The sequence below is a fragment of the Syzygium oleosum genome, unplaced genomic scaffold, assembly GCF_021117445.2.
Source record: "Syzygium oleosum isolate NSW1041296 unplaced genomic scaffold, Sole_v2.1 Sole_v2.01, whole genome shotgun sequence".
Classification (NCBI taxonomy): domain Eukaryota; kingdom Viridiplantae; phylum Streptophyta; class Magnoliopsida; order Myrtales; family Myrtaceae; genus Syzygium; species Syzygium oleosum.
The window spans coordinates 24,838,293-24,850,811 of record NW_026607485.1 but is presented as its reverse complement, the minus strand read 5'-3'; the positions used below and the strand labels follow the sequence as shown (position 1 = coordinate 24,850,811).

Genomic DNA, 12,519 nt, shown 5'->3' with positions numbered 1-12,519 from the left:
CCGCGAAATCCTCGGGCTTGCGTACAACGTTTCGTCCGAGGACAACAAGCCACGGAACCTCAACAACCGGATGCAGTACGGATGCTATCAAGTGATCCTATTGGGTCTACTTCAGCAGTCATATTACTCGGTGTCAGGGTGGACTTGGCCCTCAGGAAAGCCGCATATGCAAGGTGGAGCGACGGGTCTCGAGCCAGCGTGGCGCTGAATGTGTAGAGCCGGCGGCGCCCGAGGAATGAGAACTGCGAGATGCTGATGGAGAGAAGGAAACTTGCAGATGAGCTAAAAATGAACACTTTAGATGTTGAAGTGCACATGTGAGTTGTGTTAAAAAAGTTCAACAGCAGATAAGTGGTGTGGTGTGGAGCAATTAAATAACCAAGTTGGCCCATTAACTCATTAGCTTAAACTTTTGAGTGAAAGTGGTTCCAACTGGATATAATAACGGGCTCAAACTTGGGCTCTCTCTTGGCGATCTTTCCAAATGAAGGTATCAGGCTTCTGCTGTCTAAATTAAGGAGGAGCAGACCTAACACTAAGCTCACATGTGATAAGGCTGCGTTTGGTCGTCCGGATTTCTAAATAGAATAGGACTGGATAGGATAGGATAAGAAATCCTTGGATTTTTTCATATCCTTTCCACTGTTTGGTGGACTACGGATTTAAAGTCGGATAGGATAATTTTTATTTTTATTTTTTGCTATTCATGGGTCCGGAGGAGTCAGTGAAGGAAAAAAAGCCGAGAAATTTTTTTGATGAAAGCGCACAAGGTGTGGGGATGAAGATGACGGCGAGTGGAGTGTAGGGTTTCTTGAAAAATAGGCACTAGAAATCCTATCCAGGTCTATCCCACCCCCTCCCCCGGATTTTTTTATCCGGGCTATATCCGATCTATATCCGACCTTATCCTATACCAAACACAGGATAGGATAAAACATATCCTATCCTGATTTTTATCCAGTCGACCAAACGCAGCCTAAGTGGTGTGGAGCAATTAATATATCCAAGTTTGCTCATAACTCATTTGGCAACCTCCCCGGATGAAAGTATCGAACTTCTGGTGTGTGCTCCCAACAACAGAGGAAGAAATTTTGAAGGACAAATGACACAGATAGACTGGGAATTTTAACCCAACGTGTGATGTCATCTTTGAACTTTTAATTTGTTCAACATGGTACATGAATTATTGGTAAATGTTCAACGTAGTCATTCCGTTTGCTCGAACAATAAATTAGACATTGTTTATTGATGTTGATTATTATATACTAAGTTGTACTTCTGAAAATGATGAGTTAACATGTCTATTTTTTTATCGATCTATTTTAGAAAAGAAAAAAAATTAGGACGCTAATGTGTAGATAATTATTTGATGACATGAATTATTATATCATAATTTGAAATGAATATCTTACTTGGATAATCTAAGTGTAACTTTTTTTTGTTGCCCACCGTTTAAACTTAACAAATTGGAAGTCACATCAGCATATTCCGTTAACTTAAATTAACGGAAATATGACATTGATCAATTTCATATAATTTAGAAACTAGATTGAACATTTACTAATAATTTAGGGACGATCTTAAATAAATTAAAAGTTCAGGAAAAACATTATACATTTGATCAAAGTTTAAAGACTGTTTGTATTATTTTTCCAAATTTGAATTATTTTATGTTTTGATTTTGAATTTTTTGAAAAGTAAGATTATGGTATGCCCAATGACATGATTAAGTTGTCGATTGATTTTTTTTTCCAAAGTTGTCTATTGATTTATATTACCATTTTGTCCATTATTTGGTATTGTATGATTATTATTTTTCTTTCAATTTTTAAATTTTTACAAGAATTTTGACAATGCTTATAGGAAAGACACATGGTTGAAGTGACTAATAAAAATAGGGAAATGACACAAATGGTCCATAAATTTTGACTCAATGTGCAATGTGATACCCGAACTTTTAATTTGTTCAATGTGGTCCTTGAACTTTTGGTATATGTTCAATTTAATTCTTGGACTATGTGATAATAAAAGGACAATATTGAATATTTTCATGCTATATTCAAAACAAGATTTTAACAAATGCAGGTATTTAGTCCCATCGTGATGTCTCTCTTAGGCCTTACCTTGTAGGGACCGACTTTGAACATTTAACTAAACCCTTATTTCGAACATAAGGCCTTCTGGCCCTCAGTTTTTTACGCACAAGATCTTCGTAGAGGCGAGTACATAGCATACTACTAAGATAAGGTGCTATTTTACCATTTAAAATTCACGGATCATATTAAATAAATTAAAAGTTTAGGGATCACATCACAGATTGAGATAAAGTTCAAGGATAGTATTGAATAAATTAAAAGTTCATGGACCATATTGCATATTGAACAAAAATTCGTGGATAATTTGTGTCGCACACGTAGCGCCAAATAGCACGAAATTTACATAACGAGCGAAATGGTAATTGAGTGTTTACCTTCGTCATGTAACTAAAGCGTGTTTTACCCACAGCACAAGATGCTTCCTTCAAATCGGGAGCTTAAATGACGCAGGGGACTCGCTAAACTATCCCGAGAGTCGCCGAAACCCACCCAGAAAGCTCCGATGGAGGCTCGCTGCAAGTTCTGGCTGCCCAAGAAGAGCAGATTCTGCGCCAACTCCCCTCTCCACGATTCACCGTGAGCTCAGAATCTTCTTTTCTTTGTTGGGTTTCTCTTCAATTTGAACTACTTTTTGTTAGATTGAACTCGCCAAGAAATGCTCGTCACCAGGTTCTGCGGCAATCACACCCCGAGGTCTGATGCTCAGTGGGTACCGTGCCCCCTCGACCCATCTCAGTAAATCTTCCATACCCTTTTGCCCTTTTGTGTCGTTGCGACGAGTGTATGTGCAAGTTCTCCTTTTTTGTGTTTTCGGCTTTTGATTCTTGTTTGGGTTTGTTTTCGCTTTCTTTCTTGTGTCTGTGCTTGGTTTGAGAAGCTCTGTGCTTCAAGATAACTTGGAAGGGCACGTGAAGAGATGCCCACTTCTCAAACAAACGCAGTCCTTGTCCCTCCAGCCTTTTTACCAGAAGGGTATCAATGCTGGTCACGAGGACGAGGATGGTGTGCCGTTGAGTAATTTGCCGCCGGGGTTTCCGGATAATGTTACGTCGGAGATGAAGAGGAATGCGGTGTATGGTCTGAGTGTGCCAGAGTTTTGTAGTCTGATCGACAGGATCAAGTCTGTGCACGAGTCGATGTGCGGGGATATTAGAGACTCATTCAAGGTTACGGATGTTTGTGACATCTGGATTAAGGGACAAGTTGATAGGTATCTTAAGATGTTCCAAGTGATTTTTGTTATCGTACGTGTGCTCCGTTGGTGATAGGAGTTGTTGTTTGCAGTAAATTGCCATTTCAGGAGAAACATGTGATGCAACAGGCATCGATTCTGGGGAACATGGAAGAACATGGGGTTTTGAAGAGATTTGATATGAGGGAGAAGTCTGATAATGAGGGACAATGTGTGGATGATGAAAATAAGAATGATGTTCCTGCCGTTGTTGAGTTTGGAGCAGGGAGAGGTTATTTGACACAAATGCTTGCGGACTGTTATGGGATCAAGAGAGTCTTCTTGGTGGAGCGGAAGTCTTACAAGCTTAAGGTGAGTATTGAGTTTTAGAACAATACATTGTCCATTGAAACTTAACTAACTTTTTTCAGATTCTGCCTAGTCTTGAGCTGCATTTTGTTTATTGTTTATGTCATTCAAATGCCACTCGTAGGCTGATCGATCCTTGCGACAAAAAGAGAGCTTGTTATTAGAGCGCTTGAGAATTGACAGTAAGGTTTTCAAGTTCTTCAGTATTCTGGATTGCATTATTCAAATTGTGCTTTCATGTTTTGGTCGGGTAGGAATACTGATTCATTAAAAGTGTTATTAAAGTGTAGTGTTTCATATATGTAGCGGAGCATCAAATTCTCTCTTGATATACACTTTGCTCGTATAGAAGCCAAAACTTAAAGCATGTAAATTGCAAATCTATTCTTTCATGACAGGGAGATGTCTTCATATCGTGAGGGATTGTTTTGCTTCGTTAACGTTTGCTAGATAGGATATAGCCAATGTTGGTGACGGTGAGATGTCCACAAATTGTGAGGGATTGTTGTGCTTCTTTAGCCTTTGCTAGTTAGGCTATAGCTATGGAAAGACATGTTCCTGCTGGCAAATGTTACCTTCATTGAAGAAGTATTACACTCTAAGGCTACGGGGAAGTTCTGTTGAGAAGGACTTCAAGTTGAAGTCTGCCATATATTTTTCTGCACCTAACTCTAGAGTGGTAGTAGTTCTGGTCCGGGCTGATTTACAAGAGATGATAATTATCTACCAGTCAGAAAGGAGAGGCCTCTACCATTCTGTAGTTCATTTTAGAGAGACAAGGGCCAATTCTGAATGCTAATAATGTGACGAGAGTTGTTTCGTTGTTAACTTGCTAAGATTCTGTGACCTAGTATAGGACTCTACAGACATGATGACCATGTAGGCAATTTCTTAAATTTTCAGTGTGTAGTTTGAGAGAGATGTAAAATTTAGCTTCAATTGTCGTTAATAGTGCATTGAAATGTGAACTGGAAAAGGCTACATTGGAGTTGCTCCTTTTGCAGTTGAGGATCTAAATTTGCATGCTGTTGAGTCTTTACGAGGATCTCCATTCTTGGCTGTTGGCAAGCATCTCTGCGGTCCGGCAACAGGTGATTAGAACGCTTGCTCAGATTATGCCAGCCCAAGAAACGTGAAGATGGATTCACAGTCACTTTTCATCTTTATCAGCTTCTTTTAAAGGAAACAACGTTTCTACACAATAAACCCGAGCTAACTCTTGGTGCAGATTTGACTCTAAGATGTTGCTTATCAGAAAGAACTATTGTTGATGATGTTCAGAAATGCCCTATACAAGGCCTAGCTATTGCAACATGTTGCCATCATATTTGCCAGTGGAAACACTACATAAGTAATCTATCATCCTGCTTCAGATCGTTCATTTTTAAGAAGGTTGTTTTTGCACGACGACCAGTTGAAGCTGACCTTGCAATTTTTCTCTCCAGATAAGAAATATTTCTCGAATTTGGGTATCAAGAAGGAAGAATTCCATGCCATCACGTGGTTTACCAGCTGGGCAGTGGATGCTGATCATGGTTCAGATCTTTCTGATGTCAAGGATCCAGGATCGCATCTTCCAACTATGTAATCATCTAAAACTCTTACCTTTCAATTGCTCAATTGTGATTAAAAAACATCCTTGATTGTGACATTGACCCCATGAATCCGATGCTCTCGTTTTGAACGTCACTTTACATCTGCCTCAGTGAGAAGGAAGAAGATGGAGAGGATGCGACCCCTGTTAAAGACATTATCGGAAATATGGAAGCAGTAGAAAGGGCTGTGTTGGGCTTTATGTGCAAGCAGATCATCGACATCGGGAGACTGATGTGGCTTAAGGAACACAGACTGGACGCACAACTTGTCAAATACGTTCCCCCAAGCATCTCGCCGGAAAACCATCTGTTGATTGCCAAGAGGGAAACTCGATTATGATAAAGTCCTGTCTGCATCTCAATTTTGGAAACACGGTAGTATCTTCTACATCTTCATTTTGGTCGAGGGATTTGCGTGGATTTGCCGGGGAACGTGTGAACTTTTGGTCTGAGAATAGATACTGTTAGAGTTTGAAGTTTTGAATGTGAACGTGGTTTCAAGGAGATAGATGCCCTCCCTGATACTGAGTGTGATGGACCAGTGTATCTGGGGTCAAGTCCAACTTGAACACCTCAGCTTAGACTAAGTGGAGGGTAATCCTAGGTTTGAGCAATGGATCTTCAGACACAGAAATGCAAGGAAAAAGAACAGGTGCTCCCTTTGTACTTGATGGGTATCATGTTTCTCGTTGGTAACAAAGGAGATTCACTTGGTCCTCAGGATAACTTTCTCAACGTTTTTAACTGCTGGGGATAGTTTTATGTTCTTCCGGGGACGCATCTTCCGATCATAATTTGTCGTAACTGCCTTACATTTTTTCGTAAATTCAAAGGCTTTATGATTATCGAGCGAGATTTACTCTATTTTTTTGTCCGACAATCATTAAGGAGTTTGGAGATCCGTTGCCTGAAAATCCATTAGAAACTCCTTGAAGAGCAAGGTACAATTCCAATTTAAAAGTGCATAATCTATTGACTTGCTTTTTCATTCTTTTCGCAATCGGTACTAAAGCAAAAAAGCAAACATCAATCATATTGTCCCACGACACGATCAATCTCCCACAAATCATTTCGCCCCACAATCTAATCTCGAGTGCCCATGTGATTTTTTACCTTTTAAAGTACATACCGGACCACCAAATCGCGAAGTAATATACCATCATCTGGTTACACTTTATTTTAAAACTAGAATAGAAATGTACACCGTACATTCGGTGCAATGTAATATGATTCCTCGAATCGTGTAGATCCGACGTGGATCCAATCCGGCCCACATTACCCAACGGATCACGTAAACCGAGCCGATATGGCTTTGGACGCAAGTAATACTTCTCCCTCGTCAAGATCGCGTTACGGCCGCCAGTGCTTCTTTTTTTCAATTTAGCGGTTAGGTGATGCTCAGACCAAGACTCGGGTAGGCTCGTTCCGCCTACCGGAGATTCAAACGACGCCGCTTTCCCAACTTGGGTAGGCTCCAACGCATCCCTGGAGTGTGAACTCGACAAGATTCCTTGGCCAACAGCAGCTCTATCTCCCCTCTCTTGTCCGTAAATCTTTCCCAAGAAACGCTTGCAGACAGCAGATGCAGGGTCCGACCATAATCACAATACCATCTGTTTCTTGTATCCTAGTCCGATTTTGCTTTCCCCAGATCATTAAACTATACGATAAGATCTTCATTTCTTTTGGATTTGATCAAACCCCAAGGTCTCCCGAGTGACGCAGATCGCGTCAAACAGAGCCATGTCATGATCAAACCTATCCACTATCCTTTCACTGTCGCCACTCCTTTATGTGCCCTCCCCTCCACCACCAGGTCCACCACCACCATCTTCACTGCTTTCCTTTTTCTTTACTCGCTCTCTCGCTCGATCGCTTTGCTTGCTCCCTCGTTGATTCCGTCAGCTCGCCTTGCTCCGTCGGATGGACGAGCCCAGAGGAACCGTCCTCTTCACCACCGTCGGCCGCCCCTACTACGGCTTCGACGTGTTCTCCCTCGACCTGAACTCCCGCCGCGAGCGCCGCCTCACCGACGGCCTCTCCATCAACTTCAACGCCCAGTTCGCATCCGCCACCGCCGCCGGCGAGGGCGACGGAGGCGACGACCCGGAAGCCGTCGTCTTCGTCTCCGAGCGGACCGGCTGCCCCCGGGTCTACCTCGCCCGGTCCGGCTCCTCCCGGCCCGACCCGCTGCCTTCCGCGCCGGGCAGCCTCTTCCACGACCGGCCCGTCCTCAGGAACGGCCGGCTCTACTTCGTCTCGGCTCACGAGGACCCGGGCCGGCCGTTCGCGAGCTGGTCCGCTCTCTACTCGGCCGACCTGGAGGGTAGCGCAGTTGCCAGGTTGACCCCGTACGGCTCCGTCGACTACAGCCCGGCGGTCTCGCCGTCGGGGAAGTTCGTCGCCGTCGCGTCCTACGGGTCGCGCCCTTGGGGCGGCGAGTTCCACGCCCTGAACACGGACATCGTCGTGTTCCGGGAATCCGACCCGAAGGAGCGGGTCGTCGTGGCGGAGTCCGGCGGCTGGCCCACCTGGTCCGGCGACTCCGTCGTCTACTTCCACCGGAAGGCGGACGACGGGTGGTGGAGCATCTTCCGGGTCGACGAATTCGAGTTCCCCTCGGGCACGGGCTCCTCCGGGTTCCCGCTGGCTCCGACCCGGGTCACTCCTCCGGGTGTCCACTGCTTCACTCCGGCCGCCATGCCCGGCACCGACAGAATCGCCGTCGCGACCCGACGGCGGGGCAAGACCTACCGGCAAATCGAGATTTTCGACGCCGGGTCGGAGTCCTTCGTCCCCGTCACCGAACCGTTGAACCCGAACTTCCACCACTACAACCCTTTCGTGTCTCCCGGGTCACGGCACATCGGGTACCACCGGTTCCGGGGCGGGTCGACCGGGGGCGGCGGGTCGAGGGTCCCGAATCTCGAACCGGTCGCGTCGCCCGTCGAGGGGCTCCGGATGCTGAGGCTGAACGGATCGTTCCCTTCTTCTTCCCCCGACGGCGAGTTCGTAGCCATCAACCACGACTTCGAGGCCGCCGTCAACGGCGGAGTGAAGATCGTCCGGTCGGACGGCTCGAGGCGGTGGACGCTGATCAAGGGTCGGACCGCTTTCTACAACTCGTGGAGCCCCGCCGAGAAGAACGTCATTTACACCTCCATCGGGCCGATCTTCGAATCGCCCAAAACGACGGTCCAGATCGCTCGGATCGAGTTCGATTTATCCGGTCCGGAGGGCGTCGCCACGACCGACGTGAAGGTGCTCACGAGGGAGGGCACTGGGAACAACGCCTTCCCCTCGTGCTCTCCCGATGGCAAGTGGCTCGTGTTCCGGTCCGGTCGGACCGGCCACAAGAACTTGTACATCGTGGATGCTGCCAACGGCGAGTTCGACGGCGGGATCCGCCAACTGACGGACGGGCCGTGGATCGACACGATGCCGTCGTGGTCGCCCAACGGGGACCTCATAGCCTTCTCTTCGAACCGGCACAACCCGGACAATGTGGACGCTTTTAGCATCTATCTCATCAGACCGGACGGGTCGGGTCTGAGGAGGGTGCACGTGGCGGGGCCGGAGGGGTCTCCCGAGGTCGACCGGGAGAGGATCAATCACGTGTGCTTCAGCAGGGACGGGGAGTGGCTGCTGTTCACGGCGAACTTGGGCGGCGTGACGGCGGAGCCCGTGTCGTGGCCCAACCAGTTCCAGCCGTACGGGGAGCTATACGTGGCGAGACCGGATGGGAGCGGGCTCCGGAGGCTGACGTGGAACGGGTTCGAGAACGGGACGCCCGCGTGGCACTCGACGGACGACGCGGGCCCCGGCGACCCGAGATCGGGGACGACCGGCGAGGGTTGGGACGGGGATGAGTTGAGCGGGCAGTTTGAGGAGCCCCTATGGATATCTTGCGATGTTTGAAGACAAATTCTAATATGGGGCCAATGCCGTATGGTGTGGAGAAAAATAAAGAAAAGAAAGAGAAAATGAAAAAAAAAATGGCTTAAATTATAATTTTATCTTTTTTTGTGGATTTTGGGTTGGGATTGTGAAAGAATAAAGACTTCAATTTATGAAATTTATATGAGCTTTTGATGTGTGATTAATGCCGCTTTAACTTAGGCCCATGCGCATCTGAATATTTTTCTTTGAAGTTAGAACTTAATATTTGCATTTCGAGTTGATTTTGGACAGGAAAGTCGAGGTGTATTTGATTTTGGACAGGAAAGTCGAGGTGTATTGTTGAAATATTCAGCGGCTCGATGAAAATTCGAAGATAAGTGGCGCTTTTACAACGTGAAAAAAAGGCAATATTAGTTTGGTCCGTGGGTTTATATGTTGCACGTCCACTGCACTAGACATTAGGTCTAGAGGCACTTATATGGTACGCTGCTTGTAGTGCGCAAATACAAGATACGAGGCCGTAACTAAGTATAAAATAAATATCTTAACGTGTCGTAAAACTATTTCATAACACATAAATCATGCATAGCCTAGTCACGTCGAGTTGCAAGCTGGAAGAGTCGGGATGGGGCTTTCAATTCACAGTGAGTGGTGCCTCCAATAACGTTACGACATATTAACGAAAACAAAAATTAGACCATGGACTCTACATTTATATTAAGAGAGTCATAGTCTCGTTTTTATTAAGATGAAGACCTTGTCAAGAATTGATTTTGTGGTCACCAGGAACTCGATGGATTCAATTAGTAATTAAAGTTCTAATTGAGAATGATCCATGACCAATTGAAATGACTTTGAATCAAAAGTAAATGCATTCTACCATGCCTTGACGTATCAAGGGCTCTTTTTTTTTTAAAATATTCTAAACGGGCCCCTTCCATTATGCATTATGATCTTTCTACCAATCCCCCAACTACCGCTTATCCCTCAATTGATGGATCCTTCTTGATTCAGTCTTCAACCTCCATGCATGTTTCGAGTCGATTGATGATTGTCACTTGTCACGCGCTTCGCTTCAATTTTGCCCATTTGAAACTCATGATCGATGAACTTACCGGGGCATTCCACTGATGGGCCTTGCGAGTCAATCGTATTGCTACGTTAATCACTGAGTCTTATCAGACGTTTGATCGATTAGGCCTTTATGGATTAAATGTATCGTCATGACCTGATATGGACGGTTAGCTTTTTAACGTTTTGACCCAAGTTTTGGGGGCTGGTGTCAACACTTACGCACTTCAATTTCATGAAGTATCATTGCAATTTGTGTTTGGACAGTGATCACCAGCCCCTTAAAGCTGGCAACAATTTTGCATGATGTAATTCTTGGTGCGATACACTCTCTTGCGATTATTTGAAGAGAGATACTAAAGTGGGCCAAAATGCCATGTGGTGTGGAGAAAAATCAAGAAAGAAAGATAAAAAAGGAAAATAAATTTTGCTTAATTTTCCTTCACGTATTTTGAGGAATTTGGGTTGGGATTATGAAGGAATAAAGGGCGTCGATTTATGAAATTTATATGAACTTCGATGTGTGATTAATGGTGCTTTACTTAGGCCCATGCACATCATAATATATTTCTTTGAGGTTAGAACTTAATTTTCTTTTCGAGTTGATTTTGGACAGAAAAGTTGAAGTGTATTGCCAAAATATTCAGCATTCGATAAAAGTTCGAGGATAAGAGGTCCTTTTATCATGCAAAAAAAGGCAATAATAGCTTTTTTTTTTTGGGTCGAAAAATGCAATAATAGTTTGCTCCCTCGTTCCGAGTCGATTTCTAATAAGAAGTAACGTTCCAACAGCTAATTTTATTGCGATTTGTTATGTAAAGCTCTTGACTTTCTGTATGCGTAAGTTGCACTGTACACTCACAAGGCACATCGCCGTAGATTGCCGTAAAATGGTTTCACGGCACGGAAACCCTACGTATAGCCCTGTGATGCCGGGTCACACGCCGGAAGAGCCGGGTTTGGAGGTTTTCGGGTGGTGCGTGCAGCGAAGTCACGTACCACGCATTGTCGTCATCGATAGTGAAAATACCGAAAGAACGTAGCTGTACGGGACGCCGTTGCTCCTCGGAAGCGTCCTCTCGAGCCGGGGACGGCTGACCCGGGTCCGATTCCAGCCGAACCGCGTGAAATTTGTAGCTAACAGAAGAGAGATTAGGCCATTGGACTCTACATTGACTCGTTCTTTCTACATGTACAACCTTGTCAAAAGCGCTCATTTCGCTCCACAGGAATTTTTTCTTGGTCAATTTTCAAGAATGGGAAATTTCCCCCCTTTCGATCTCAGAAACCAGCTTTGTCACGGCCAAATCAACTTTACTGTTTATGGTAAAAAAATGCGCGCGTATTTTTCTTCTCTATAAATGATTTCGATTAGCAATTAAAGTCCGATCGAGGACGATTGATGACCGATTCAACTGTCAAAGTCAATTTCGATTTCGAAAGCAAAATGAATTATAACATGGCTTGAATCCCGGCGGACTTTGTAAAATCCAAATTACCAAATAATGCCCCTGATATATGATTGAGATCAGCGAGGGAATTGCTTGTAACTTTATTGAATTGGAACGGACAGCTTACGTTCTCGGAGGTCGAAATATTAATGGAGATGACTTGAGTGCGTAGCGAAAGTAAAATCTTACGAGATACCATTAGGGAAAATTTTCCAAAAAGTCATAAACCTATTACACTTTTGCCAATTCAGTCCTAAACCTTTTAATTTTGCCAATTGAGTCCATCCGGCCAATTTTAGCCAGAATTTGTTAGCGTAGACACCGGTTATCGTACATGGCGTAGCTGACGCTGACGCTAACGTGGACAATTTTTAATAATATTTTAATATTTTTTTTAAAAAAATTTATTTATTTATTTTTCTTTTCTTCTTGCTCTTCTAGCCAATTACCGGCCTCTGACGAAGCTCACCCTCACCGGCCCTCGCCTCTGGCCGGTCGTTGGCCATCACTGATGCCTGGTGACCGGCTAGAGGAGGAAAAAGGAAAGAAAAAGAAACTAAATAAATAAATTTTAAAAAATATATTAAAGTATTATTTAAAATTGTCCACGTCAACGCCGACCCTCTTACGTGATACGGCCGGCGTCCACGTCAGCAATTTCCAGCCAAAATTGGCCGGATAAACTCAATTGGCAAAATTGAAAGGATTATGACTAAATTGAAGTTTATGACTAAATTGGCAAATATGCAATAGGTTTAGAACTTTTTAGACAAATTTTCCGATTCCATTAAAAAGCTTTTATGAATAGGGATGAAGTATTGGAATTAGGAAACCTAATCTAATTTAAATTTCGTATTCAACTTAAG

The 12,519-nt window shown here is 44.4% G+C and overlaps 2 protein-coding genes across 2 annotated transcripts; both read left to right on the top strand.

Moving 5' to 3' along the window:
- The first annotated feature begins 2,512 nt into the window (after positions 1-2,512).
- On the top strand, positions 2,513-6,084 carry LOC115676241 (uncharacterized). The gene is made up of 9 exons (XM_030599114.2): positions 2,513-2,672; positions 2,766-2,831; positions 2,974-3,306; positions 3,381-3,639; positions 3,761-3,818; positions 4,641-4,727; positions 4,865-4,987; positions 5,082-5,220; positions 5,343-6,084. Exons 1-9 carry the CDS (start codon positions 2,599-2,601, stop codon positions 5,569-5,571), a joined length of 1,368 nt encoding a protein of 455 aa, XP_030454974.2. The 5' UTR covers positions 2,513-2,598; the 3' UTR covers positions 5,572-6,084.
- Positions 6,085-7,089: 1,005 nt separating this feature from the next.
- LOC115676127 (uncharacterized) lies at positions 7,090-9,156 on the top strand. The gene has a single exon (XM_030599001.2). It carries the CDS (start codon positions 7,155-7,157, stop codon positions 9,147-9,149), a length of 1,995 nt encoding a protein of 664 aa, XP_030454861.2. The 5' UTR covers positions 7,090-7,154; the 3' UTR covers positions 9,150-9,156.
- Positions 9,157-12,519: the final 3,363 nt, after the last annotated feature.